We start from the raw sequence: 23,817 nt of genomic DNA, 5'->3' as shown, positions 1-23,817 counted from the left end.
AGATTGACTCATCCTCTGAGCCTTTATGGATAACCAACTGATAAATTGTAGTTAATGGTCTCTCACATATGTTAAATGTTGGCTTCTATCCCCAGGTTATTCTGTTGCTGTTCTCTCAACTACGAGCTCTGTCTATTTTGTTGCGGGTGCACCAAGATCCAACTACACTGGCAGAGTGGTGGTTTATGATGTTGACAGTGATGGTAATATTGCAATTGTGCAGTCACAGAGAGGCGAGCAGGCAAGTATATTTTAGTCATGAATACAGACTTTCAGGAATCTGTTTTTATTGACCCAGCAGTAAATTGCAATTTGTTTTGAAAATTCCTCTTTGTCTCAAAGCATTTAGAATCCACTTGAACTTTTCTCTGCCACTGGACTATTTCAATGCGGTTAGCTGTAACTCTTAAACAGTACTTTGGGAAGTACTCCAATTACTGGTAAAAGATAATATACAAATCTAACTAATGTATCCTTCTGTCAACAATTAAAATTGGGAGAGACTCAGTGAACTCAGCTCTGCCTGAGAAGTTATGAACTAGATGATATCAGAAGACAGATCTGGAAGCTCAATCTCTTTTTCTCTTTGGAAAAGAGGAATGATTTTAGATGATTTTGGTGTCATCTGCAAGACAGATCTGAGAGTAGATCAGAGGTTGGGTAGTTTCTTATGCAGTTATTAAAAATATATCTATCTCATATCTTACTTTCTGTTGGAATTTGTATTGCTGAGTGGTAAAGCCATAGCAGCAACTACAGGACAGAAACAATGGAGTATGCGTATATGTATATGTATATGTATATGTATATGTATATGTATATGTATATGTATATGTATATGTATATGTATATGTATATGTATATGTATATGTATATGTATATGTATATGATACTTCCAAGAAGACTTCCTACAGTTTTAATTTAATTCATCCATATTCAGTAGTATTGGAATATTACTGGATGTATGTTTTCTGAATCAGGTGCTAAAACATGACTTACAAAAATATACAGCCACAACCCATTTACTACTGATTTCAGATTGGCTCCTACTTTGGCAGTGTGGTGTGTTCAGTGGATGTCAACAGAGATTCTGTGACAGATGTACTGCTTGTGGGTGCACCAATGTATATGAATGACCTGAAGAAGGAAGAAGGGAGAGTATACATGTTTTCCATCACAAAGGTAAAAATGGCTCAAGCCAGCATTGCTTAGGGCTAATTTCTTTCAAATCAGATTGGCCACATGCATGCTAAAAGGCCTTTGGCCTCTCCAGATCCTTGAAGTCACTATTTAGTGAATCTTTTCAAGGTTTTAGAAATATTCCTAGTGACTTTTCTTTTTCAACAAGAAACAGAGCACAGTGCTTTTCCTGGGATGTGACATAAGGGCAGGGATGAATGGTGCCAAGACTTCCTGGTTAGAGGGCTGTGTGTGGAGGACTTTCCAATGCTGCCTTGCATGTTCTGCTTTTCAGTAGCAGCTGCAAACTTTCCCCACAACTGCTTGTGCATGTAATCTGGGAATTAGGCAGCTGAAACAGACCAAAATGGAGCTAATGAGCAAGGCAGTAGCTAAGCACTGTTAGTGGTCAGGGGCCTGGTGCTCTCAGTGTCTCCCTGGTCCTGCTGTCAGACAATGTGCTTCATGCTAATATAGCATGGGTTGGCCATATCTCTGAAAAATCTAGCTCAAGGCTCTTTCTAATTAATTTACCGTTTGTTTTTGGTGACTGTATTCAATGCCTGAGAGTATTCCCAAAGCAGTTGTAAGAAATGCTCTTCTACCAGCTTTCTGCATTGTTTTGTAGATTCTATCTCTGGATGGTTACCATAACTCTTGTTGTCCCCTCTGTTCAGTAAAGCTTAATTATTTGTCTGATGCTTGACTGACAGTGCTTTTTATTCAGACCCGTAGTAGGCTTTTTCAGAATATATGTATTAACCATACTCGGAGCCCTCTGGAATTTTTGAACAGTCTTTCATTCACTGGATATCTGCAAAGTAAATTAATATCTGACATTCACCAGAGAAAACAGAAAATGGTCTCTTTGCTAGGTAAATTACAATCAGATAAATAAGAGAAGAAGGACCACCCTCCTCAGCAGGACCTCAGTCAGGGTGTCCTGGCGCAACAGGAGACTACCCTAAAACAATTTCAATGTACATGGAGGAGCTGAAAGTTGGCAGCTGATTTTCATCTTTTTGCCTGTGGTATCAGACATGAGATATTAAAGAAAAGAAAAATGAAAGGTTATTTTTTCCTTTGCTTTTGAAAACCAAATAAATTGGAAGATTATCTTGCAATTTTTAGTTGTTGTCAAATGTTGGGTTTAAAATTATTTAGATTTTAAATAAGAAAGGATAATGAAAGGTGTTTTTAATATTTTTGAAAGAATCTGGATTTGTGCAAGTTGTCCCTGTTGCGCAAGTAATAGTTTTGTCATAATTTTTAATAAATAACTTGGCTGTTATTTCTAAAATTTTAAGCACAGTATGATAACTGAGGTTAAAGGTGAGAATGCTATTTGCCGGAGTTGAATTTAATCAAATGTAAGTGGGATTATTTAACTATGAAGATCTCCAATCTTTCTTTCTTCATTGGCATTGGAGAGGTCAGAAGTTTACCATTTGGACACATGTTTTTTGCATTAGTTTAGTAAGGAAATTCCATTTCTGTTTCAAAGAATTATGTCCAGTTACATAATTTCCATTCCCTCTGCATAAAAACCAGTAATCCAAAACTGGAAACTGTATTTTTCAATGTATTGTGAAACTTCAGAACAGTCAGATGAGGACAGAGAGGGCATTTAAGCTTCATACATATGGTTATATTTGCTGTTAGGACTTTGCATAGCAGGCTTTGATTTTGCTGTGTAATTCTTGCCAAGACGTTGAGACATAATGCAAACTGAATGGGCAATACAATGGGGAAGGAATTCAATGTTGAGCTATCTGAGGGAAATGTACTGGAAAACAGAAACAAAAAACAATGCACATAGACACTGCTCCTATGTCTAATCTGCTGCAATGATAGTTGTGCTTCTGCTTTTTCTTATTTTTCAATTTTTAAAGAGAATCTTGGATCAACAAGAACTCCTGGAAGGTCCACAGGGGTCCGAAAATGCACGCTTTGGATCAGCAATTGCAGCACTTGCAGATATTGACTTGGACGGCTTTAATGATGTTATAATAGGTGCACCACTTGAAAACCAAAACTCTGGAGCAATTTACATTTATAATGGATTTCAAAAGACTATACGTACCAAATATTCTCAGGTAAATAACTGTGTTGCATAATGCTATACTCAGTGCCTTTAAATCTGCTAGAGGAAAACCGAAGGTTCTCTCTGTTTTAATTGGCTACTGTTTCAGTCTCTTAAAGGAGTACGATTATTCTCGTGGTTTATTTCACATTTTGTAGCTCTCCTTCCTTCTTCAGCTGTCAGCATATCCAGGTGGATGTTATGTTGCTTGTAACTTAACCATGTAGAGGAAAAGGATCTGCAAGATTCTTGTTCTGAGCCATTTTTGATGCCTGAGTGTGAAGTCAGCTAATAGCCTAAAAGTGTTTGACACCCATTATTTCCAGGTTTTAGTGCTGATGTACAGCAATGAAGATTAGATAAGTCCCAGCTCTGCAAATTGCAAATACATACTATTAAAGGGGAAGTCTTTCACTGGTCTTCATATATACTGTAATGGTAATCTTATTATCACTTTCCATGCAGATTTTGTGGTTGCAGCAAGTATTTGTTAGAACTCCTATTAAGCTTCATATTCATTGAGTTGCTCAATGTAAGATGGAAAAAGTTTCCAGCTGTATCTGGCATACAGCAGTCAGTTAGTTGATCTGCTCCCAAGACAGAAAAATCTAGTCCTTTGTCTGCTCCAACAGAGGAGAAAAAAGTGCTACAAAAGCATCTGAATAAACACCCCCAAATGCATTTTCTTTAAACAATACATTGCATATACAGGGAATATGAGTGAAAATCTATTCATTAGGCTACTATATACAGACTTAAGCGTGCTTTGGCAAACTCAGTAACCAAACTCTCTTTCCCAGAAAATCTTAGGATCGGATTCTGCTTTTGGACAAAAGCTCCAATTCTTTGGAAGATCAGTAGATGGCCATAGAGACTTAGATGACGATGGCATTACTGACGTATCAGTTGGTGCTGATGGAAATGTGGTTGTGCTATGGTTGGTATACTCTTTCTTAGAAAGGAAGCAGTTAGTGATTCAGATGCAGCAGTTGAACATGTAGTTAATTTAACAGAAAAATAAGCAAATTAAAGAGATCTTTCATTCCATGTGTTCAACGCTAACACACTTACTGCCTCATCACTGCTATCAAAACTAGGTAAAAAAAGAGCATTAGACTAAATTTCTTTTAAGCATTTATCATTAAACCACTGAAAGCCAAGGCAGCACACAGGGCAGAGTCAGGGCATGTGGGAGGAAGCCAGGTGGCAGAGGCTGGTGGAAGGGACCTGACCAGGAATGAAAAAGTCAGAAGACATCTGCCTGCTACTGCTGTGCAGACACAGAGGGAAAGGGGACAGCAGCAGGGAATGGGGCTTGATGGAGAGTGTTTGTAACAGCAGGTTATGTACCTCACATATAATCAGCCACAGTATAATTTTGATATCTGAGCCTGAGGCAGGTGAAACCACGTCTCACACAACCTGAGTGACCTTTACTGGCTGATATTGGGGGAGTGTTGTCCTGCAGGGTAAGGACAGAGGGCAGCAATAGAGACCTGACACCTAGTTCTGGCCAGAAACACATTTTTAATGGCACGTTGTCTTTGCACAGAAGTTGGAGTACTTTCACAAAATATAAAAAGCTTTCACAGAACCCAAATCATCTGCCTGCCTAAGTAGGCTGTGATTTCCACTCCTTGCTTGAGGAGTTAATTCAAATGCTGCTTCCTTTCCTATCTGTTGCCTGTCTTCATGCCTTAGGCTCCCCATTGTAAGAAAAAAATCACAGAATTGCTACTTCTTTCATAATGATACAAGATAATTAAAAATGAATGGTCAGTTTGGACCTTTGACTGCTGCTGCTGCTGCTGCTGCTGGGAATTTCATTAAAGAAAATTATGCTCCTTGAAGTACCAGCATTTATTTAGATTTGATTAATGAAGATGCTTATTCTTCTTTCGCTCTGACATTTGGACTGATTAATGCATTTTTGTTTTGATTAAAGTGTTTGTTTTTACATGTAGGGCTCCTTTGAAACTGTTCTGCAAAATCCTGATTAATTACATGAAAGTTGTTTTTCAGAAAAATTAGATTATTAAATAAAAAGAAGAATTACCCATTCTCACCTTCCCAGAAGAGCTCTAAAGGAGAAGAAGGTTACTTATTTGGAAAATAGGCCAAGGGCTTCATTCTCTGATACCTTGAGGGATTGATTAGAGCATTAGGATGAAGACATCAATAAGCCATTAATTTGACATGAAAATACATATTATTATTACTGTAAGCAACAATATCAACAAATTCATGTATACCTAAGGAAAAATAATTTTACAAGTGCCACTAAAATAAGTTTACATTGGGAGCCAAAAAAATCAATGCTAACATTTACAGATAGTATTAGACAACAGCTTCTATGTTACCTAGTGTTCTTCAAAACCCCATGTAACTTTTAAAATATATTTTTCAGGTCAAGAGGCATTGCAAATGTGGCCATAACTGCTTCATTTAAACCTGAGAAAATCAGTCTGCTGAACAAGAATACAGATGTAACTGTCAAAATATGTTTTCAGGCTACATTTAGACCTGCTAAGAAAAATAATCAAGTGGGTAAGAGTATTTAAATGATTTTTCTTATATTAATTACTTCAAAAGTCCATTATTCAAATGAGTAATGTAAAGTTTAAAGATGTATTAGATTGAATGTCAAGAATCACAAAATCAATGTAAAACTTAAGTGTTTGAGAAAGTGTTTGTTTTTAAGACCTAATTTATCATTGGCTCCATACTCTGTGAAAAGTGGGGAATTAACAGTATAGAAGAGAGCTTTGTCTTTGTTGTTCAACAATCCTCAGAAAGGTTATTAGTGAGGAGCTGGGTTTTTCCAGCCTTCTGGTTTCAACAACAGACTGCATGCTTTTCCTCTTTCTTCGGGAAAAGAAAATTAAACATTTTCCAGAGGCTCAGAGCAGTTGTCAGTGGGAGGAAGCTCTTCTTTTCAGAGGACAGGGAATATTTCTGTGACCAGAAGTGGGTTCCCATGAAGTTTTTAAGTTCAATCTCACAGATAACACCAGTTGGACTGCTGCAGTGCTACATAAAGTGCTTTTAGGAACTCGGGATTTTAAACTATAAAATAACAATGAACTTCCACAACATATTACTCATAAAACAAAGAGAAGGTGGAAATTATTATGTGATTGAAGAGAAGATGCAGATTCTTTAAAGTCACCCTGGCTTCAGTGATATTGCTGCAAGGCTCCTTTATCTAGAGGAACCCTGGCCCTGCTGACTGGCTTCTTGCCTGAGCTGCAGGCTCAGACATCTGCAGTGGAGGCTGGATTGATTGCCACTTAATGTGCTCCTTGCAGATCAGGACCTAAACCTGTCTGACTGCTTGGGAAAACACAAGAGAAAATATTTTCATTTTGAAACTGCCCTGTGTTTAGCTATGAAAAATATGAAATATTTAGTGTGGTTTGGAAAGCCTGGTCCCTATAATATTGAGCATAGTAATGAGATCACGGGCAACCATGCCCAGTCAAAAATGTACTGTTACTCTTTTTGTAGCTATAAAGTACAATGCAACATTGGATGCAGATCTCCAGTCCTCCAGAGTGACTTCTAGAGGATTTTTCAAAGAAAATAATGAAAGGTACATGCAGAGGGATCTTGTGGTACATGATGAAGAGAATTGTGTACACGATGTCTTCAGTGTACAAGTAAGTGCAATTGCAAGTAGTGTTGCATAACAAAAGTGAGCAGAGGAAGACATGGATTATTTTTTGTCTGTAATGTGAATTTCATGCATGGTGAACTGAATGAGTTATGTTTTCCAAATCTCCCCAGCTGAAAAATACTTAATAAGTTTATGGTTCCATAGAAACAAATAACTGTCATATTCAGTACAAATTTTTAGGATAGGAAAGAGGGTTCTTAATTGTGTTATTCAGCTCTGCTGTAATATTGAACCCATGGTCTATAGTTTAAATAGATTTTAATTTCCCTCTGAGTAGATTCTTCTGTAAGAACTAAGACATACATGCAAATGTTTTCTTCAGACTAACATTCAGGCAAATTTTGGGTGCATTCTAACCCCTGGTGCACACCAAGGAATTAAATAAAAATAAGCAGGTCTCCATTTTTCTCCAGAACCAAAGACTGAACACAGCCCTGAGGCTTGCCTTAAGCCCTACTGCATGATGCTAGGTCAGGTAGAGGACTTCTGTCCCTGCTCTGCTTTGCAGTGACCTATTAATAACATTGAGTGCCATATGGAGCAGTAAGCCATAGGGCTAGAAGGTGATTAATCCAGTACTGAGAAAAAGAGGAAACATGGCATTTACTGTGTTTTAGTGTCACTCAGGTCCAGATGCTCTTTGTGATGGTAAGGCAGAGTGGAATAGGAATTTGATTTCTTCAGCTAGATGAGAATGAAAGCTACCTCGTGATGGTTTTGAGGACCAGCTCCTACAGCTGGAAACAATCTGCATTTCCTTAGCCCTAGTAGTTACTGTGATGTGTACAGTCTAGGAATCGTAGAAAAATCAGTTTTATCATGGAAATCCCACTAAAAACTGTTAACCTAGAGGAGCCCACACTAGTCAATCTCACAAAATTATTTTCTTTAGAAATGAAGCTTTGAAGTGCTGCTTCTACTGTTTTAGATCAAGTATTTTTTTACTTCGCATTCTCAATTCACAATAGAAATGGCCAGCTTTACCATTTTCCGTGCTGGCAGCCATCATTTGAACCATGTGTTTTACAGGAACCTTCAGATGCAGTGAATTCACTTAGTCTGCGCATTGACATTGGCCTTGCTAATCCTGGCTCCAGCCCTGTTCTGGACATATCTTCTCCAGCATCTGTGGCCTATAGTGTAAGTATGCAGATTTACTATCCAGATATGCATGGTTGTACACATCCAAAATGTGTGGCCCCCACAAACACCAGAGAGGTACATGCAAGGGAAAACTGTGTTCCATGGAAGTCACATGGAGGGATTTTATACATTTGCCTGTATTGCATGAGCTTGTTCACAGACACATCAGTCACCATAGCATAACAAGCAAAGCTAGTTCAGCCACATCACTGTGAACTTCTAGTTGATGGCAAAGATGAATTCTTTCAGTTTATTCTACAGTAAAATGTACATAAAAGAGAGATGGAACTAATTTGACTACATCGCTTTTGCTGTCATTGAAGAGTAACCTGTCTGTACTGTTCTTGGATCAGTTGACATGTAGCAACACATTATTCAGTACACTCATTCCTTTGTGAAGATTTTTAATGTTTGTTAGAGGGATTTTCTTATCTACAAACCAAGAATCTGCTTCAGCTTGAAGGAGTTTGCATTCTACTGTCTTCGGATAATGTTAAAGGTTGAGCCCTGTCGTTCAGGAAATGTTTTTGTTTTTCCTAGCTTCCTTTTATTAAAGACTGTGGTGAAGATGAACTTTGTATCTGTGATCTTGTTCTGAATGTTCAGCGGAAGGCAGATGACAGGTAAGAGCTGAATCAGCTGTTAGAGTCCAATGTTTTCACCAGTTGGTTTGTCTGTAGGCTTTGAATTTCTAGAGGAGAATGCCTTTCTAGTTTAACATCTACTTAGAAACACCACAGATTTAAAAAAAAAGCAATGGCATTTTAATCTAAATTTAATCAAGGAAAAAGAGGTGGGATAGGAATGCAAACATAGAAGTAGGACTCCTGTCAGCTTAAACCAACCCAAATTTTGGTACCTTAGAGATGAGGACATAGTATTTGGACAAATCATGTCTGACTGGTTGCTGTTGGGAAAAGGAGCGCAATGGGAGAGCAGCAACAGCTGCAGCAGCTGTCTTCATGTCTCCTACAGGGAGCAGCAAGGATCCTGCAGTAGCTGTGCCAGTGGGGAGCTGTGGTCAGCTCTTTGGGCAACACGTATTCTAAGTCCACATCAGATATATGCATACATGTACATTACAGAGATAAGGCTGCCCATGTGTGCTGCCCACTCTGTCCAGCTTCCCACCAGGGTAGACCTCTTGAAAATTCAGCAAAGTTGCTATAACAACACATAATCAAAGTCCTGCACTTTTGGAAGACAATAATTCTGTCTAGTTTTAGGAAACACCATCACAGAATTTCTTATGCCAAGGGGTTTAGAAAGCAGAGTGTTTAAGTGTGTACAATGTAGGAAATGTCTTGCTGTGCTTGTTATTTGTTGTTGGCTTCAGGCAACACATTTTCCTGATCCACAGCTGTTCTAGTATCTCTATTTACAACAATGGACTTTATTTTCTAACAGCAAACAACAGTTTATTGTCAGCAGCAAAAACAGAAGGCTAACGTTCAATGTGAAACTGAGAAATAAAAAGGAAAATGCATATAACACCAGAATCCAGGCTACATTTTCAGACAACTTGTTTTTTGCCTCATCTTCTTTACCGGTGCGTGATATCCAGCTTCACTGTTTCTGTTATTGCCCCTGATTTTTGAGGTTCTCAGATAATTTTTTTTCCTTTCTAGCAGTGCCTATTCCAGAAAAGAATGTTTGTACAAAACTCTCACATAATTTGTTTTTTGGACACCAGAATTATTCCCCCAGCATATCAGTTTATTTAGGTCAAGGAGAGATATTTCCAACTCAGCATAAAAGCTGGCAACTTGTTGAGTTTGACCTCACCTCAGACATCTTTTCCTCACTTTAGGCCTTGGCACCCACACCTTCTTCTTAACTCTCAGCAACACGCCTGAAGCAGTTGCTGTGCCACAGGGAATTTGTATTTGATAAATCAGACATGCAGCATTGATGAGGAATCCTTAAAGCACAGACTTTGGATCTAGAAATAGTGTTACTGCCAAGGCCATGTGTTCCAGCTAGACAGTTAATCAGATTGACATGATTGCTATACCAAAAGCTCTTCTTTCAACAAATTTTATCTTAGCGAAGGGGAAAGAGAGGAATTATGCATACTATTTTGGGGAATACAATATACCTATAATTTAAATGGTTCACGAAGGATGAAATGCAGATTTCAGTGCTTGGCTTATATGGTCAAGCTCCTGCTGGAGAGGTGCGTGATAATCCTGGGAGTGAAATCCAGAGCAATCCCTGTACTTAAGGGAGAGGAGGGATAGCATTCATTCCTGCCCAAGAGCAGCATTATTCTGAACAATGAATTGGCAAAAGTACTGCACACAACGCTGGGGGTGCCCCTCTACCTCCCCATCCTGTTGTGCAGCAAGATTGTTCATTTCACTCCTGCCAAAAGACCACACTGGAGCTAGAATTTTCTGTTGCTTTCAAAGCTCTTTTGCTTAGAAGCACTTCAGCCTGCAAGTGAAGTTTGGACCAAAAATGTGCCTGCTTCAAGGCAGGAAGAAAAATATAAACTGAGTATGTATGGGTCTTTTGGGGGGTTTTGTTTTGAGGGTTTTTTTGTAGCACAATTAATGAATGGTAAATGTCTACCAGGAATGTTTTTTACAAAAGACAGTACTTTTTAATAAATTCTTCTCCAAGGGTTGATAACTGGCTCTGGTCTGGGAATTTGTCTTTGACTCAAGGATGATGACAACCCCATAGTCTGCAAAGTAGTAAACAAACTATTATGTATGGCAGATTTTCCTACAGAAAGTTTGATTTCTGTAGGAATTCCCCTTCACACACAAAATTCTACAGTGAAAATACTTAACCAGCTCTAAGATTGTGTAAATATGCAAAAGCTCTGTAAAAATTCTGTAAAAAAGGACTGTAGAAGTTAATGCTAAAGCTGACCTGTACTTTCTGGCCTGTATTCCTTCTTCCAAGCTCAGCACAAAGTTCTAGTAAGATGATTACAGCCCACAAGAAATGGAATAGGAATGGTCCTTGTCCCACCTTTCTTGTGACTTCCTCCTGGCCCACCCATCTGCTGCGTATTTTCACTCCTCCTTAGTATAAAACATATGCTGTTGATGGTACACACTGCTCTGCCTTATCAAAACCTGATATTAAGATGGTGTTTCTGTCTGTTTTCTCTGCAGAGTGATGGGTCTGAAGTCTCGTGTGAAACAGGAGCAGCACAAAGTACAGTCATTTGCCAAATAAGCTATCCTGTTTTCAGAACAGGACAACAGGTACAGCTAGCATGTTTAAATAACCTTGAACGATACCCAAAGCCTTTTCTGCTGTTGTTTTTCCCTAACTCTGTATTTATTACTGTTAAGGGTTTCTTAGATTTTACAATAGAGGCATTAAAAGATGCAAACTAGGGCTTAAAATTTGTGACTCCCTACCAGATTAAAGGAAAAAAAGGCTCTCAAGGCTATTTGTCACAACCCACAACTTCCGATTGCTGCTATAGTTATGTAGCTTTTGGAGAGTGAAAGCTGGGGGCAGAGAAGCATAGAGCATCATGTGCAGGCTCCTAGGAATTAAGCACCATTCCCATCAAATCCCTCCTTCAGTCCCTCACCTGTTCCATGAATCTCATCTCTTCAAGAAAGCAGTATTGTTTTGGGAGGAGATGGGAGGCCCACACAGCCCTATAATGAATTGTATATCTTTTTTTTCATATCTACCATAAACCTCAGGATATCCACAGTTTTATGGAATCTCTTATTCCTCAAGGGCAGAGCAGAAACAGGGTTCTAGCCTCTAACATAATCACCTAGAGCAATAAGAAACTTGCTAGAAAAAACAGAAACATGATGCTCTGTGGTGGGACATGTAGAATAATAAAATATATCTATATAAAGGGTTAAGTTTGTTCTTAATGTTAATGGAATTGCTCAAAGTGGACCTGCTGGAACAAATGGAAGAAAAGTGTGAATACAAAGCTTGTGTCAATGATAGAGTTTAAAAGGAAGGAATTGTGAACATCTTTTGTTGCAGCTTGTAGCTAGTCTACACAATTTTAAAATGCAATTAACTCATGTTTATGTAAGAATACCAACTTGTAGCAGAATGCAAGAACAAATCAATTCTGAGTATTAAGAAATTACTGAAATATTACACAGAAATCTGTAGAGAATTCAGACACAGAGGGCAGTTCTAGATTGTTGCACACATGAATAATGCCTTTTGGGAAGTCCCTTGGATGTTGTACCAAGTCATTTACTGTGTGTTCCTTGTCTCTTCTGTAGGTATCCTTTGATATTAGCTTTGATTTTAACCTTAAAAATCTTCAGAATGTGGCAGTTCTAAGTTTTCATGCATGGAGGTAAAGTACATAATGATATGAAAGCAAGTTAGATATTAAAAGTTTATTTGTATAAAACAGTATTATTACAGCTGACTCAAATGTGTTTTGATGAACAGTGAAAGTAAAGAACAGCAAGACTCGGACAACCAGGTCACCTTATCGATTCCTTTGCGATATGATGCAGAAATTCACTTCACAAGGTATGCTGACTCGTGTGGACAGACACTGTCCTTTTGCCAAGCCACTTGAAGTTAACAGTCTTGAAAGGCCACTAAAATATAGTGAAGCTTTGCTTTTGTTTTGGAAGTAATAAGAAAGTTCCCTCTTCACCAGTAGTAGCAGATTTCTCTGTCCTTTTAACCAAACTTAAATGTAAAAAGTTATGGAAGTTGTGGACCTGTGCTTACCTCTGAACAGTTGTCACAGATGCTCTTGTGAACTGAAGTGATATGAAGGCCAAACAGTGCATGTAGTTTTGATAACATAAATAGTATATACTGTATAATAACATTGGGTTTCTTGGCTCAAATGTAATGACATAGAATCGAATCTGGAGTTACAGTGATCAAAACTAAACAAAAGAATAACAAAAGGAAAAATATGCCCCACTTAATCTCTCAGCAAAGGAGGGAAAGGAAGAAAGGAAAAAAATTATGGATGTACCTGCTGAACCTGGAGCAAGACTAGAAACTTTTTAGCAGTTTGAGATAATGATTTGAACTAAAACCTGAAGTACGCCTGGCAGATTCTCCCTTGCTTTCCCATGCACCCATCCAGATTCTGGCTCAAGTCTAAACCCCCTGCCTGGTGCCAGCCCTTTCTTCTCCATGTAGAAGGCAAGTTAGGGCTGTTACAAGAGGGATCCTTTATCCTGGGAAGGGTGGTTTGTAAGAAGAGGCAGCTGAGCAGGCAGGGGGAGAGAGAACAACAAAGAGCCTTTAAGACCTTTTATCTTCATATAGTGAGCTTGAAAGTTCTTATCTTGAGTCCTGGCAATGCTCTTGTGATCTGGGATGCACTCAAACAGTAATTAGTCTGTTACTGTTCCAAACAAGAATTATTTCAGTTACTGTTTAACTTAGATTACAACTGAAACAGAAATAGATCTGTGTCACTCTCAGATCAAGGTAGGATATTTGAATTTTCATCAAAGAAAAGATTTATCTTTCCCAAATACTGAATTTCTAGGCTCAACCTGTAGTTACACTTAATGCATTTGGTCACCAATTCTAGGTGAAAAAATGCTTTTGCATCCCAAAGTGTTCAAAAATTACTAAATATAAATTAAATTTTAAAAACCCAGTAGATATTCAGAGAATAAAAGAAATTTGTAAAAGAAGGAGCTGCTTCAAAATGCACAGCAACAATGGATCCAGGAAATTAATATTCAGAGATCACCATTGCTAGAAAACTGTTGGCTGCTATGTAGGATGAGCTGGAATAGGGAACACAGTATAGAAGATTAGTGTTATGACCTTCTTTGCAGAAGCAGTTTCAGAATATTGGAGGCCCTGCATCATGAATAGGTGCATGAGTCCTGGAATCATGCAGAATTTCTGAGATTATTTTAAGCGCAGAGAAGCATTTGAGTCAGTGGTGCAAGTTCTTTCAGCTCCGTGAGGAAGTTGTATGAGACCTCACCAGAAGCAGCAGAGGCTGCAGGAGCATCTGTACAGAGGGCTAGCTTCTTAGGAAATTCAGATGGTGCAAACTTGAATCAGCAGGTTTAATTGGCTGAGAAATATGAACTTAAATGAAAAGCTTCAGAAGAAGTCAGGAATTTAGTCTATAAAAGTTATTCAAGGGAAAACAAGGGTTTGAGTTCAGCTACATCTCCTAAATATGAGAAAATGCAATTTCATATGCACATCAGGGAATGAAGGAATACCTACTGCCAGAAAATTGTTTGTTATTCCTGAAGATGATAAATTTAAAAGATTGAAATGAAATGCATATTAAGCCATGGTATAACTTGGCTTAGGAAGTATTTACCTGGAATTAATTTCTTCCTGAGGCAGGTAACACAGCCAAGAAGTAATCCCTTAAAATACAAGAGTTGAGAAAAGTATTGTTTTGCTGAAGTCTTTCTAGGGATAATTTCCTGAGTTTCTAGGAGAAGGTGAAGCAATGTCTTACCAGAGACTTCTGAAAGGATAAGGAAGCTGATACTGTGCATCTTGGAAGGACTGGAGTCTTCTGCAATAAGGAAGCAGAAAATATTTCATGTGTGTTTTCCTTGGAGTCCCTGTTAGCAAACCCTTCAAGGAAAGGGCTCATGGGAAAAAGTACTGAAGATCAAAAAGGATCCACAGTCCAGTATGGAGGACCACAACTGATCAAGAAGCACATTTGTGATGCTGCACACACATTAAATTGTGATTTTACACACAGATGTTACCCACATTCAACAGGGAGAGTGGAAAAGATGATAGATTCCTTGTGTAATAGGAAGAGCTGATGTAGGAGTTGTAATAGCCCTATTTCTTGTTAACTCTCTCACCAGCTTGCTTTTTGACTGCTCAAATTAGCCTTCTAATGAAAGCTAATGATAAAGAGTAGACACAGTTCTGGGATGGTTTAGCAGAGGACCTGCTCACAGGTAGCAGACAGACAGTGAGATGCACTCACTTTCCACAAGGTTTTCCTTACCTTTGAGCGTGGTTCTGACTAACTGAGGTCCTTAAGCACCCACAGATGTTTGGAAGGACATGGTGCATCACACACCTCCCATTCTGTGCTGCAGTGGGCTGAAAACTCCCTTATGTTACTTTGGAAATTCTGGATTTTAAACCCCATAATTACTAAAGAATGTGACCCAAAGATGACTGTGAGGGCTATATGCTATGTACCATGTACATAAGCAGGGTGATGCCTGTGTTTCCACAATTCCCAACCAGTTACAGATGTACCTAGGAAGATAGCCAGGAAGGCCCTTTCTGAAGCAAAAGATGACTGCAAGGGTCAACGTTGCAGTTTGTGCACAGAGAAGGAGTTTGCAGTATGGCCCTGAAACAATGCAGGGTCTAGAAGCCTGGGAGAGCCTGTATCCTGTACAACTCTCTTGTCTCAATTTCACATATTTGTTCCAGGTCTGGGCTTCAGTACACCATTTTCTTAACCAACTTTGTAAAATTTAAACAAGAATCTAAGTGACTGACTTTTTCTCTGTCTGTACTTCTGACCTGTTTCACAAAAGCATATCCAGTAACATATGTTTTCAAAGCAGCTGCCAAATTGAAATGTATTGTTTTATGGTTGTTAACCAGGCTTGCCAACATCAACTTTTATGAAGTATACTCTGGTCATAACATTCCTTCCACTGTGAATAATTTTGAAGATATTGGCCCCACGTTCAACTTCTCAGTTAAGGTTCGTAACTCTGTTTTGTTCTGGTTCAAGAAGTTGCCTTAGCTCCCTCTGTAGCCTGCTCCCAAAACCTAGATTTAAAAAAAAACACTCCTGCTTTCACTGTCTGATTTTGAGGCTTTTGAATAGGTCAAGTAAGAAAAAAAATTTGCAAATAGCATAAGTGCTTGGAGTCTTCATAAGGTTACGGATGACATTTGCAAAAGTAGAACGGGGGAGGGATTGGTCCTGCACTGTGTACATATTTAAAAGATGGTTAATGCTTAACTTTAGGCCAACTTAAACTGTTTTTTCACAGTCTCCTGACAACTTGGAAATGAAAAACAAGTCTTTGCAGGCTTGGACTTTGAAACTTGAAGTTTGGCAAGGGTTAAGGGCTCAAACCTGATGCAAGAACAAGCCAAATCACAGTGCTCATTACATAACACAGAAAAAACTTAGATCCAAATATGCAACGTGGAAGAAATTTAAATTATGTTCCATTTCCATTCCTGTAACTGCTACTCCAAAGAACTAAACAGGTCTATTGGCCGTGGCAGAATATTTAGTTTTCAAAACATATTTCATGCAATTAATAATGAGCTTTGCTGAGAAAACAGACAGGAAACTGGAGTTATACAGTATACTTACTGCTTTACTATTCATAAAATTGCTACCCCAGTGTCTTAATAAGGAAAAAAAATATGTAAAAGAGTCCAGTTCTTTCATACTCATCCATTATTTTTAACTTTCTTGCTGTATCAAATAATTTATGCATAGCTACCTGAATTAACTCTTGAGGTTTCTGCTTTGCAGGTAACAACCGGAAGTATTCCAGTAAAGATGGCATCTGTAACAATCAATCTTCCAGAAATGACCAGCAAAGGCAACCCACTGATGTACCTAACTGCAGTCACCACAGATGAGGTATAGAAGTGAACTGTGTTTCAGGGCTTTATCGGTACTATAACATCAATTAGCTACCCAATATTATGGCTTAGTGTAAGAGAATCTATGCTCTTTCCTCTTGTCCCTTCCTTAAAGGGGGACCACAATGCCAGTAGTACACTAAACTATTACTTGGCAGATGTGGAGTATCTGGATCTCTTCAATTAGGTCTTTCCCCAAATTCCTGGAAAAGTTATCATAAAAATGAAATTTTTAGATTTTTAGATTCAGGTCGGTCTTGGGAGGAAAAAAAAAAAGTGTCATAAGAATTAATTACTTCTGACCAAAACCATATACTCTTAGTTTCCTAAAGAATTCAGACTTTAAAAGCCACCATATAAGCCCAGAAATATATATTATTATGATGAGTACAAACTCCCAAGTAGCATGTCATCCAGTGTCATTCCTGCCATCTTTCCTAGGCCAGAGGTGTTACTTGTGATGCTCAGATAAATCCACTGCAAATAGGGAAAAGACTTTATTCTCCATCTTTCACAAAAGAGAACTTCAGAGCTTCCAAAGAACTGGTGAGTAAAACCCTGGGCTGCAGTAAGCAGGACCTTCTGAGCTGAGGGAAGCAGCTGAGCTTATTCCTGTACTTGTGAGGAAAGCTGTGATGGGGTGGCATTCCTTATTTACTGAGCAGGAGCTTAGCCTATGGATGTTCTCACAGACACTGCATCTGCTTTAGCACAGCCTGCAACCACTTAATTTGTATGCACAGAACAGCAAAGGCAAGGGCAAAAATCCTGGATGTTGCAAGAACATTTTTAAAAGTGTATTTTTAATGCATGCTGTTGCTTCTTCTTGCTGTTTCCCCTGGAAGAACTGTAAGAACGTGAAGTGCAGTACCATCACATGCAAACTAGAAGACATGACACTGAAGGGAGAGTACTTTGTGAATGTGTCCACCCAAATCTGGAATGGAACCTTTGCTGCCGTGAGTATCAGCTGCATCTTTATGGAGAATCCAATACTCAAGTATTTTCAAACTCCTGATATTTTTCAAAGTTTAGTACAGAGACCTTACACTCTAGAAAGACTCTATGTGACTTTGTGTTTTTCCAGATTGAAAACATGAACCTAAAAGTAGTGAGGCTGCATAATGGAGCTGATAAGACTTTAGTCCAGCACAGAATCTAAGAAAATGCTGTGATAATGCAACCTTCGCAACTGAAAAAAATATTTCCTATATCTGTTAGATTCATTCTAGGGGAACTACAGTTTCAACAAAACTCATCATAGGACAGCAGAGCATAGTATCATCATAGCCTGTAAAATAATCATGCTTTTAGCTTTTGAACATCACAGCCTACATTGTGATCATCATTAAATCACATAAAAATACCAAAACCCTGTTAGTGCTGCCAGTTTTATTTGATATAGAAAGTGTGGAAACTATCTTTGATTTTTTTGTGTTTATTAGAGTAGGTGTCAAAGAAACAGTCCTTGCTTAGAGACCTACAGGATGCTTAAAATATCCATCAATATGTCAGCCTATTTTCAATCACCATTTGTCCTCCAGGATATAACTCATCATGAGTTACCAGCCTTTTGAAGTTAGACCATATTTGCTTCTTAGCTAGGCAACCAACAAAATGATCTTGGAGTCCTGGATTTGCCTGACGCGTCAGGAACGTGACGCAGTCTCCCTAGCGTGTCTGGCAATTCTTGTGGCAGGTATTGACATTCAACAGCAGGGATGTTGTCAGCTCCAGCATTCACTCTTAAAAGGAAAAGGTCAGGTTGATATTGTTAAATGTGTTATGGAAGTGTGTGACAGAAAGCATCTGTCTGTCTTTAAAATTTGTATTTTTCTAATCAGCTGGGTCAAGGCCATTTGTTAGTGCTGTTAGGTACGCAGAAGGTGAAGACTTGAACAAAAGGTTACTACCCTCACAAAAAAGTGAGTGGGAATGGTTTGTTTACCATCACTGGCCGACTGTTTAACATCACTGGGAACGAAAGATCATATGTCATAGTTCTCCTCGCATCTCCCATTTTGTAATTTTCTATTTGATTGTCAAAATTCAGTTCAAATAATAATGCATATCATCAGCCTTTTTATTTAGTGGAAATTTTATTTAGTGGCAATCAGCTATTGTCCAAGAAGGGCTTGCCAGTACCTGCTAAGCAAAGAAAAGATGTGTTTAGGAATTGAGGTGCTTTGAATAGTGCTCAGATGTGTTTCTAAACTTTTAGGTGTGCAGGACGCACCACTTGGGCAGATGGCCACAATGCAGGGATGCAATAACTCACACTGCAGAAACAGTCAGTTTGGTGTGTTGGCCACTGCAGACCCACAGCTGCCCATGGTAACTGGTCCTACCACGGAGAAACAGCTGAGGAGGCAAAGTGACAGAGCAGGCATTGCCTTTGGTTCAGCTGGAGAGTGGTCCTGGGCTCCCTTGACCCTGAAGCCATTCCTTGTGGTGCTGTAGAAGAGCAGCAGTGAACCATCAGTGTCTGCACAGCCATGCACCTCTCTTCCCAGTACATCCACAGAGGGAAGTGGGGTCTGGCACAAGGTCCCTTTTCAAATAGGAATTGGCTTAAGATTCTTGTAATCTTCTCTGTTTAAGCTGAGAGAGCTATGTCAGAATTTGAGACGTGGAGAGGAACACATAATGAAAGGAAAAAGTAAGTGGGGAAAAACAGAAGCATTGGATAGAAGTGAGGGCAGGGGGAAGTAAAAGAACATCCAGTTTCCATTTCTTTCAAAGTCCAGATATATATTCCCATCCGTCTTTTGTTGCTGTATCTCCTTTTCTCACTCCTATTTTCCCCCATCTATTCCCAGCTAGCAGCAGTGACAGCTTTGATATAACTTTAAAAAGGGTTACATAAATAATTCCTTCTGTTTTGCTTGAACTGTACATTAAAGAAAAAGAAAAACCAGTTCCCAAATGTCATTGCTAAGTGGATTATTACTAAGTGATATAGTGGATTATATATAGAGGATTGCTAAGTGATATATTATTACTTTGACATGTTGGCTGGGGAAAAATATAAAAATAATTTTAATTTTCTTAATACTATGATTTTCTTTTCTGGCTGCAAAATCTTCATTTCAAGGCAATAGACTCATTTTAGGATATCTACATTTTAATTGAGTTGCTCTATAACAGAGCTTTACGGTTGTTTTACTCTTCTCTTTCAGTTAATTTTCCAGACGTTACAACTCTCCGCAGAAGCAAAAATTGATACACATAACCCTGAGTTATTCATAATTGGAGAGAATACCCTAACTGTAAGTGATAGTTAAGTAAATTTTTTCAACTTCTCTTTCTTTGACTGTATTAAAGTGATAGTATTTCATTATTGGTGTCCTTTAGGAGTACACAGCAACTTGTTTATGTTGAACTAATGTATCCTTCTGACTATATACAACTCCCTTAAGTTATTAAAATGTTTTCATTTCAGCCCACTGCTATATAAACCAGACAGACTTAAAACCTGTAGGTCTCAAATAAATTGTAGAACTCTGAGAAAAAGTCAGCTAGAAACTTCTGCAATTCAGACAGCTGTTCATGAAAAGATCAAAATTTGGACTTCTTGCTGCAATGGAATTAATCGTTATAGATAAATGAGCTCTGGGAAAAATGTTCACAAATTTGATTTATGGTTGTACTTACTTCTATAAGAGTATAGTTTGATGTTTCTACACAAATGTTTGGCAAAGCTCTCCAGAAAATAATCTCATTTGTAAAGGATTGTGGAATATTTTTAGCATTTGGAATAGCTGTCATATGGACAATGTGGACACCACTAATCTTAAGAGAAATCTCCATACCACTGCTTTATTAGTACAGAATTCTTCCAAGCTTTCTATTTGCTATATACAAATATAAAAAACACTGAAAGAATACAATAGCGCTGTGGTACTGTTTTAATAAAAGAGGATACCTTATTCTCTTAGTCTGTCTTGAGAGGAACACCTTCCATTTTTGCAGTACTAATTTCAGATTTATTTTTACAGGAATTAATAGCCTGTTTTATCCATAAAATAGCCGAGGCCATTAAAGAGCAAAATGCAAATTAATAAATTAGTAAAATATCTGTAAGAATGTGCAGCATAGCCCATTCACAGATAATAAAGAATTCAACTAAATGTATACAAAAGCAGTTACAGATTGATCTCTCCCACTGTGTGATACAATCATCATCCAATACCATTTTAATCATTGGTTTCTCATGGATCATTCTATTTCTTGTGAAGAACCTCTAAATAAGCCATTTTGTAAACCTCCAGAGCCTGAAGAACAAAGTATGTTTTCACAGAAAAATTACATGCCAGTAATTACATTTGAAATGTTCTAAGTGCTTCACTTTGACATGGTATTATTTCTACTATTCTATTAAGAGATAGAACTCATTACTATACAATGCAAATATTCCAGGTAATTGCACAGACTTTTTAGGTAACTTATAAACCATGTATTCATAAGTATTTTTCCACGTTTGAAGCATGGTATTCCCAAATCTAGATCACCAGAAGTTCTGTTGGCAATTCCAGGAGACCTAGAATTTAATTATTCCAGTGACACCTGACAAATAAAAGTTAATTCCTTCCCCAGCCATTGACATATGAGCAGCTGGGACTTTTACCCCCTTGAGGGCAGTAGCTGAACAGACCATGAAAGTTATCCACAGGGTTCCTAGGAAACAAAGTGGCTTTTGGTGACTTGCAGCCTGATCTTTACTCAAGGACATATTGCCCTGTGAGCAATCTTGGTAAATGTGCCAGGTTGTGGAGGTATATTCTCCCTAGAGCAGTTAGTTTCACACTTGAAGTCAGTACCCAGCACTGCACATACTCCTTGTCAGGCCAACAGGGATACCCAGTCTGCTCTTCATACTTCCTTGGGAACAGGACAGTGCAGAAGCAAACAGAGCTTATTCCCCTACCAACCCTGTTAATTTAGATGGATGTGGTACGATTCATCCAATTTAATATCTGCATTAGTCATCCACATTCTATAAACCCTGGAAAGAACAGGTATTTCTGAAATTAAGGTCATCTCAAGCTAAGGATGATCTTGAAAATAACTAAGGTGAATTAGACTCTTAAAAAAGCCTATCCTCCTTTGGGACCTTTTAGGAACCATGTTGCAGACATAACACCAGATGAGCTAAATCCCAGTCTCATGGTGTCTTACTGACCACAGTTTAACTTCAGGAAAGATAATTTGTTCTTAGGCATCAATTTTCCTTTCCAATAGTGCCACTTCACTGTTAATCTAATGCAGAAAGTATTACTAGGCAAACTGCATATATGAAATTGGCTTTTTATATTGGATGAACAGGGTTGTTGTTTAGCCAAATAAATGAATATTGCCTGGTGATGCTATGTGGGGAAGCTGCTTAGGTATTTTTACGTAAAAGCTTTCACATTTTTTCCAAGTTGGAAAGGACTGCAGCTGGAGGCCAGAATGTCAACCTGCTAGAATCATCATTATGGCCATTCAGTTAGAAAATACACAAAGCCATCCTGCCTTGGTGAAATGAATACACATAACCACACCTAGCACAACACTGGAGCCTTCCAACAGAAATTACTTAAATCACTGAAATGTCAGTCCAGTGCAAGTTTCCCAGAAAGCTTAAGATTAAATTACTCCAGACAAATGCACAGATCAACCACCCTGAGAAAATAAACCAGTGTGACTTGTTTTATCATGTTTCAGGAAGGAAAAAAACTTTCAGCTAACTGTGCGTAGTTCCAAGATTAAATCCAAAAATTTGACAGCTCGTAAATATTACAGCAATGTCTCCCTGAGAAGCTCTGTTATATGTAATTATATATTTGGTTATTCCTAATCCAGCTAGATAGGGTATCACTTGAAAACTAACTTCCAGACACTGTATGCTCTTCTGGGACCTCTCTGGTTTTACTTTTGGTTCAGGAAATGTAGGTGTGCTAGAGGTGCTCCTGTTTGACCCATACATCTTGCAGCAAATTAATGCAGTTGACCCAGGAGAACACAGATCATCACCATGAGAGCTGTCAAGTCATTAGTGGTTTCATAGAAGGTAGGAACAGCAGGCAAATGAGACTGAAGTACCTGCCCAGCAGGAGAATTGGAATTTCAGCAGATGTGATGGTGTCTGGCCTCAGTGATTAGTACTGCCTCCTACAGCTGCCCAGTACAGACAATAGGCTCTGAAAACGCTTGGTGAAAAGTAGTGCTTCTCCAGCAGTCTGATTTCAGGGCTGTATACCAGACTGTTCCCCATCGTCATGTAAATATGGCTGGTTTACACAGTGATGATATGTGGAGCCTCTGAAAGGCCTCCTGTTAATGGAGAGGCAGCTGGCAGGAGGATTGGCTCTCTGCCTGTTACACATGGCCAAGAGTGATGAGGGTCTCTAGTTCTTAGCCAGCATTGCTGTGTGCCACAGTGCAACCAGGCTCCCATGGACACCACTGAAAGGGCTATAATTGCTTCGTGTATTCCAGTCATTGATCCTGGAATACACGCAGTCCAGGAATTCTTGATCTTAGGTTTGCAAATCCTACCTTACTTGCAGTTAACATTAAGCCCTAAGACACTATCTCTCTGCTTTCAGATCCCAGTTACAATAATGAAGCCGGATGAGAAAGCTGAGGTACCAGTAGGTGTTGTGATTGGCAGCATATTGGCTGGACTCCTCTTGCTGTTGGTACTGGTTGCTGTTTTGTGGAAAGTAAGTAGGTACTTATACTCTTAAAACCAGAAGGGTATAAATATATTAGCGCTATTTTCTTTGGAATCTCCCTTCTCTAGTGTGAAACAAAACCACATCCAGAGTTTGGTGTGAATAATACTGCATTGGCATTACACCCTATATTTTAGAAGGGTTTATCAAATGGGTCCTCATAGGAACTGGCAACATGAAGATGATAAATGAGCTGCCAGTCATTCAAAACAGGGCTATGGCATTTACTTTTTTTCCTTTTAACACTGTCTGCCTCCTTCCATAGTATCCCAGCTGGGCTCTGAACACTCATGATATTCCCAGTGGAAAAGGGTGGGGATTACAAACAAGGTGGGAGATGATATATATTGAACAGACAAAAGAAGAGACAAAAGAAAGGGCAAGGGCAAAAAATAAATTACAAAGGTTACATAGAAAAAGGAGGAAGTTTTTCTGTGTGCCAGGGCATTGCTGTT

The 23,817-nt window shown here is 38.6% G+C and overlaps 2 protein-coding genes across 4 annotated transcripts in view; one reads left to right on the top strand and one right to left on the bottom strand.

Moving 5' to 3' along the window:
- The window catches only part of LOC148219890 (molybdopterin synthase sulfur carrier subunit-like), an 85,445-nt gene that overhangs the window by 42,811 nt on the left and 18,817 nt on the right, over positions 1–23,817 (bottom strand). The gene's annotated exons all lie outside the window — the stretch shown is intronic.
- The window catches only part of ITGA2 (integrin subunit alpha 2), a 67,308-nt gene that overhangs the window by 40,234 nt on the left and 3,257 nt on the right, over positions 1–23,817 (top strand). For both annotated transcript variants that reach the window (XM_014889709.2, XM_088156329.1), the window contains 18 exons: positions 96–241; positions 1,039–1,182; positions 3,072–3,275; positions 4,063–4,199; positions 5,670–5,809; positions 6,770–6,921; positions 7,968–8,078; positions 8,622–8,704; positions 9,489–9,630; positions 11,210–11,302; positions 12,311–12,387; positions 12,486–12,569; positions 15,636–15,738; positions 16,531–16,641; positions 17,085–17,189; positions 17,489–17,602; positions 19,823–19,912; positions 23,234–23,350. In XM_014889709.2, the coding sequence (XP_014745195.2) occupies positions 96–241; positions 1,039–1,182; positions 3,072–3,275; positions 4,063–4,199; positions 5,670–5,809; positions 6,770–6,921; positions 7,968–8,078; positions 8,622–8,704; positions 9,489–9,630; positions 11,210–11,302; positions 12,311–12,387; positions 12,486–12,569; positions 15,636–15,738; positions 16,531–16,641; positions 17,085–17,189; positions 17,489–17,602; positions 19,823–19,912; positions 23,234–23,350 (2,153 nt within the window). The remainder of the gene's footprint in view (positions 1–95; positions 242–1,038; positions 1,183–3,071; positions 3,276–4,062; positions 4,200–5,669; positions 5,810–6,769; positions 6,922–7,967; positions 8,079–8,621; positions 8,705–9,488; positions 9,631–11,209; positions 11,303–12,310; positions 12,388–12,485; positions 12,570–15,635; positions 15,739–16,530; positions 16,642–17,084; positions 17,190–17,488; positions 17,603–19,822; positions 19,913–23,233; positions 23,351–23,817) is intronic.

This window comes from Sturnus vulgaris, chromosome Z (assembly GCF_052056855.1).
Source record: "Sturnus vulgaris isolate bStuVul1 chromosome Z, bStuVul1.hap1, whole genome shotgun sequence".
Lineage (NCBI taxonomy): Eukaryota > Metazoa > Chordata > Aves > Passeriformes > Sturnidae > Sturnus > Sturnus vulgaris.
The sequence above is the reverse complement of the archived record's forward strand: the minus strand, read 5'-3'. Positions and strand labels throughout refer to the sequence as shown.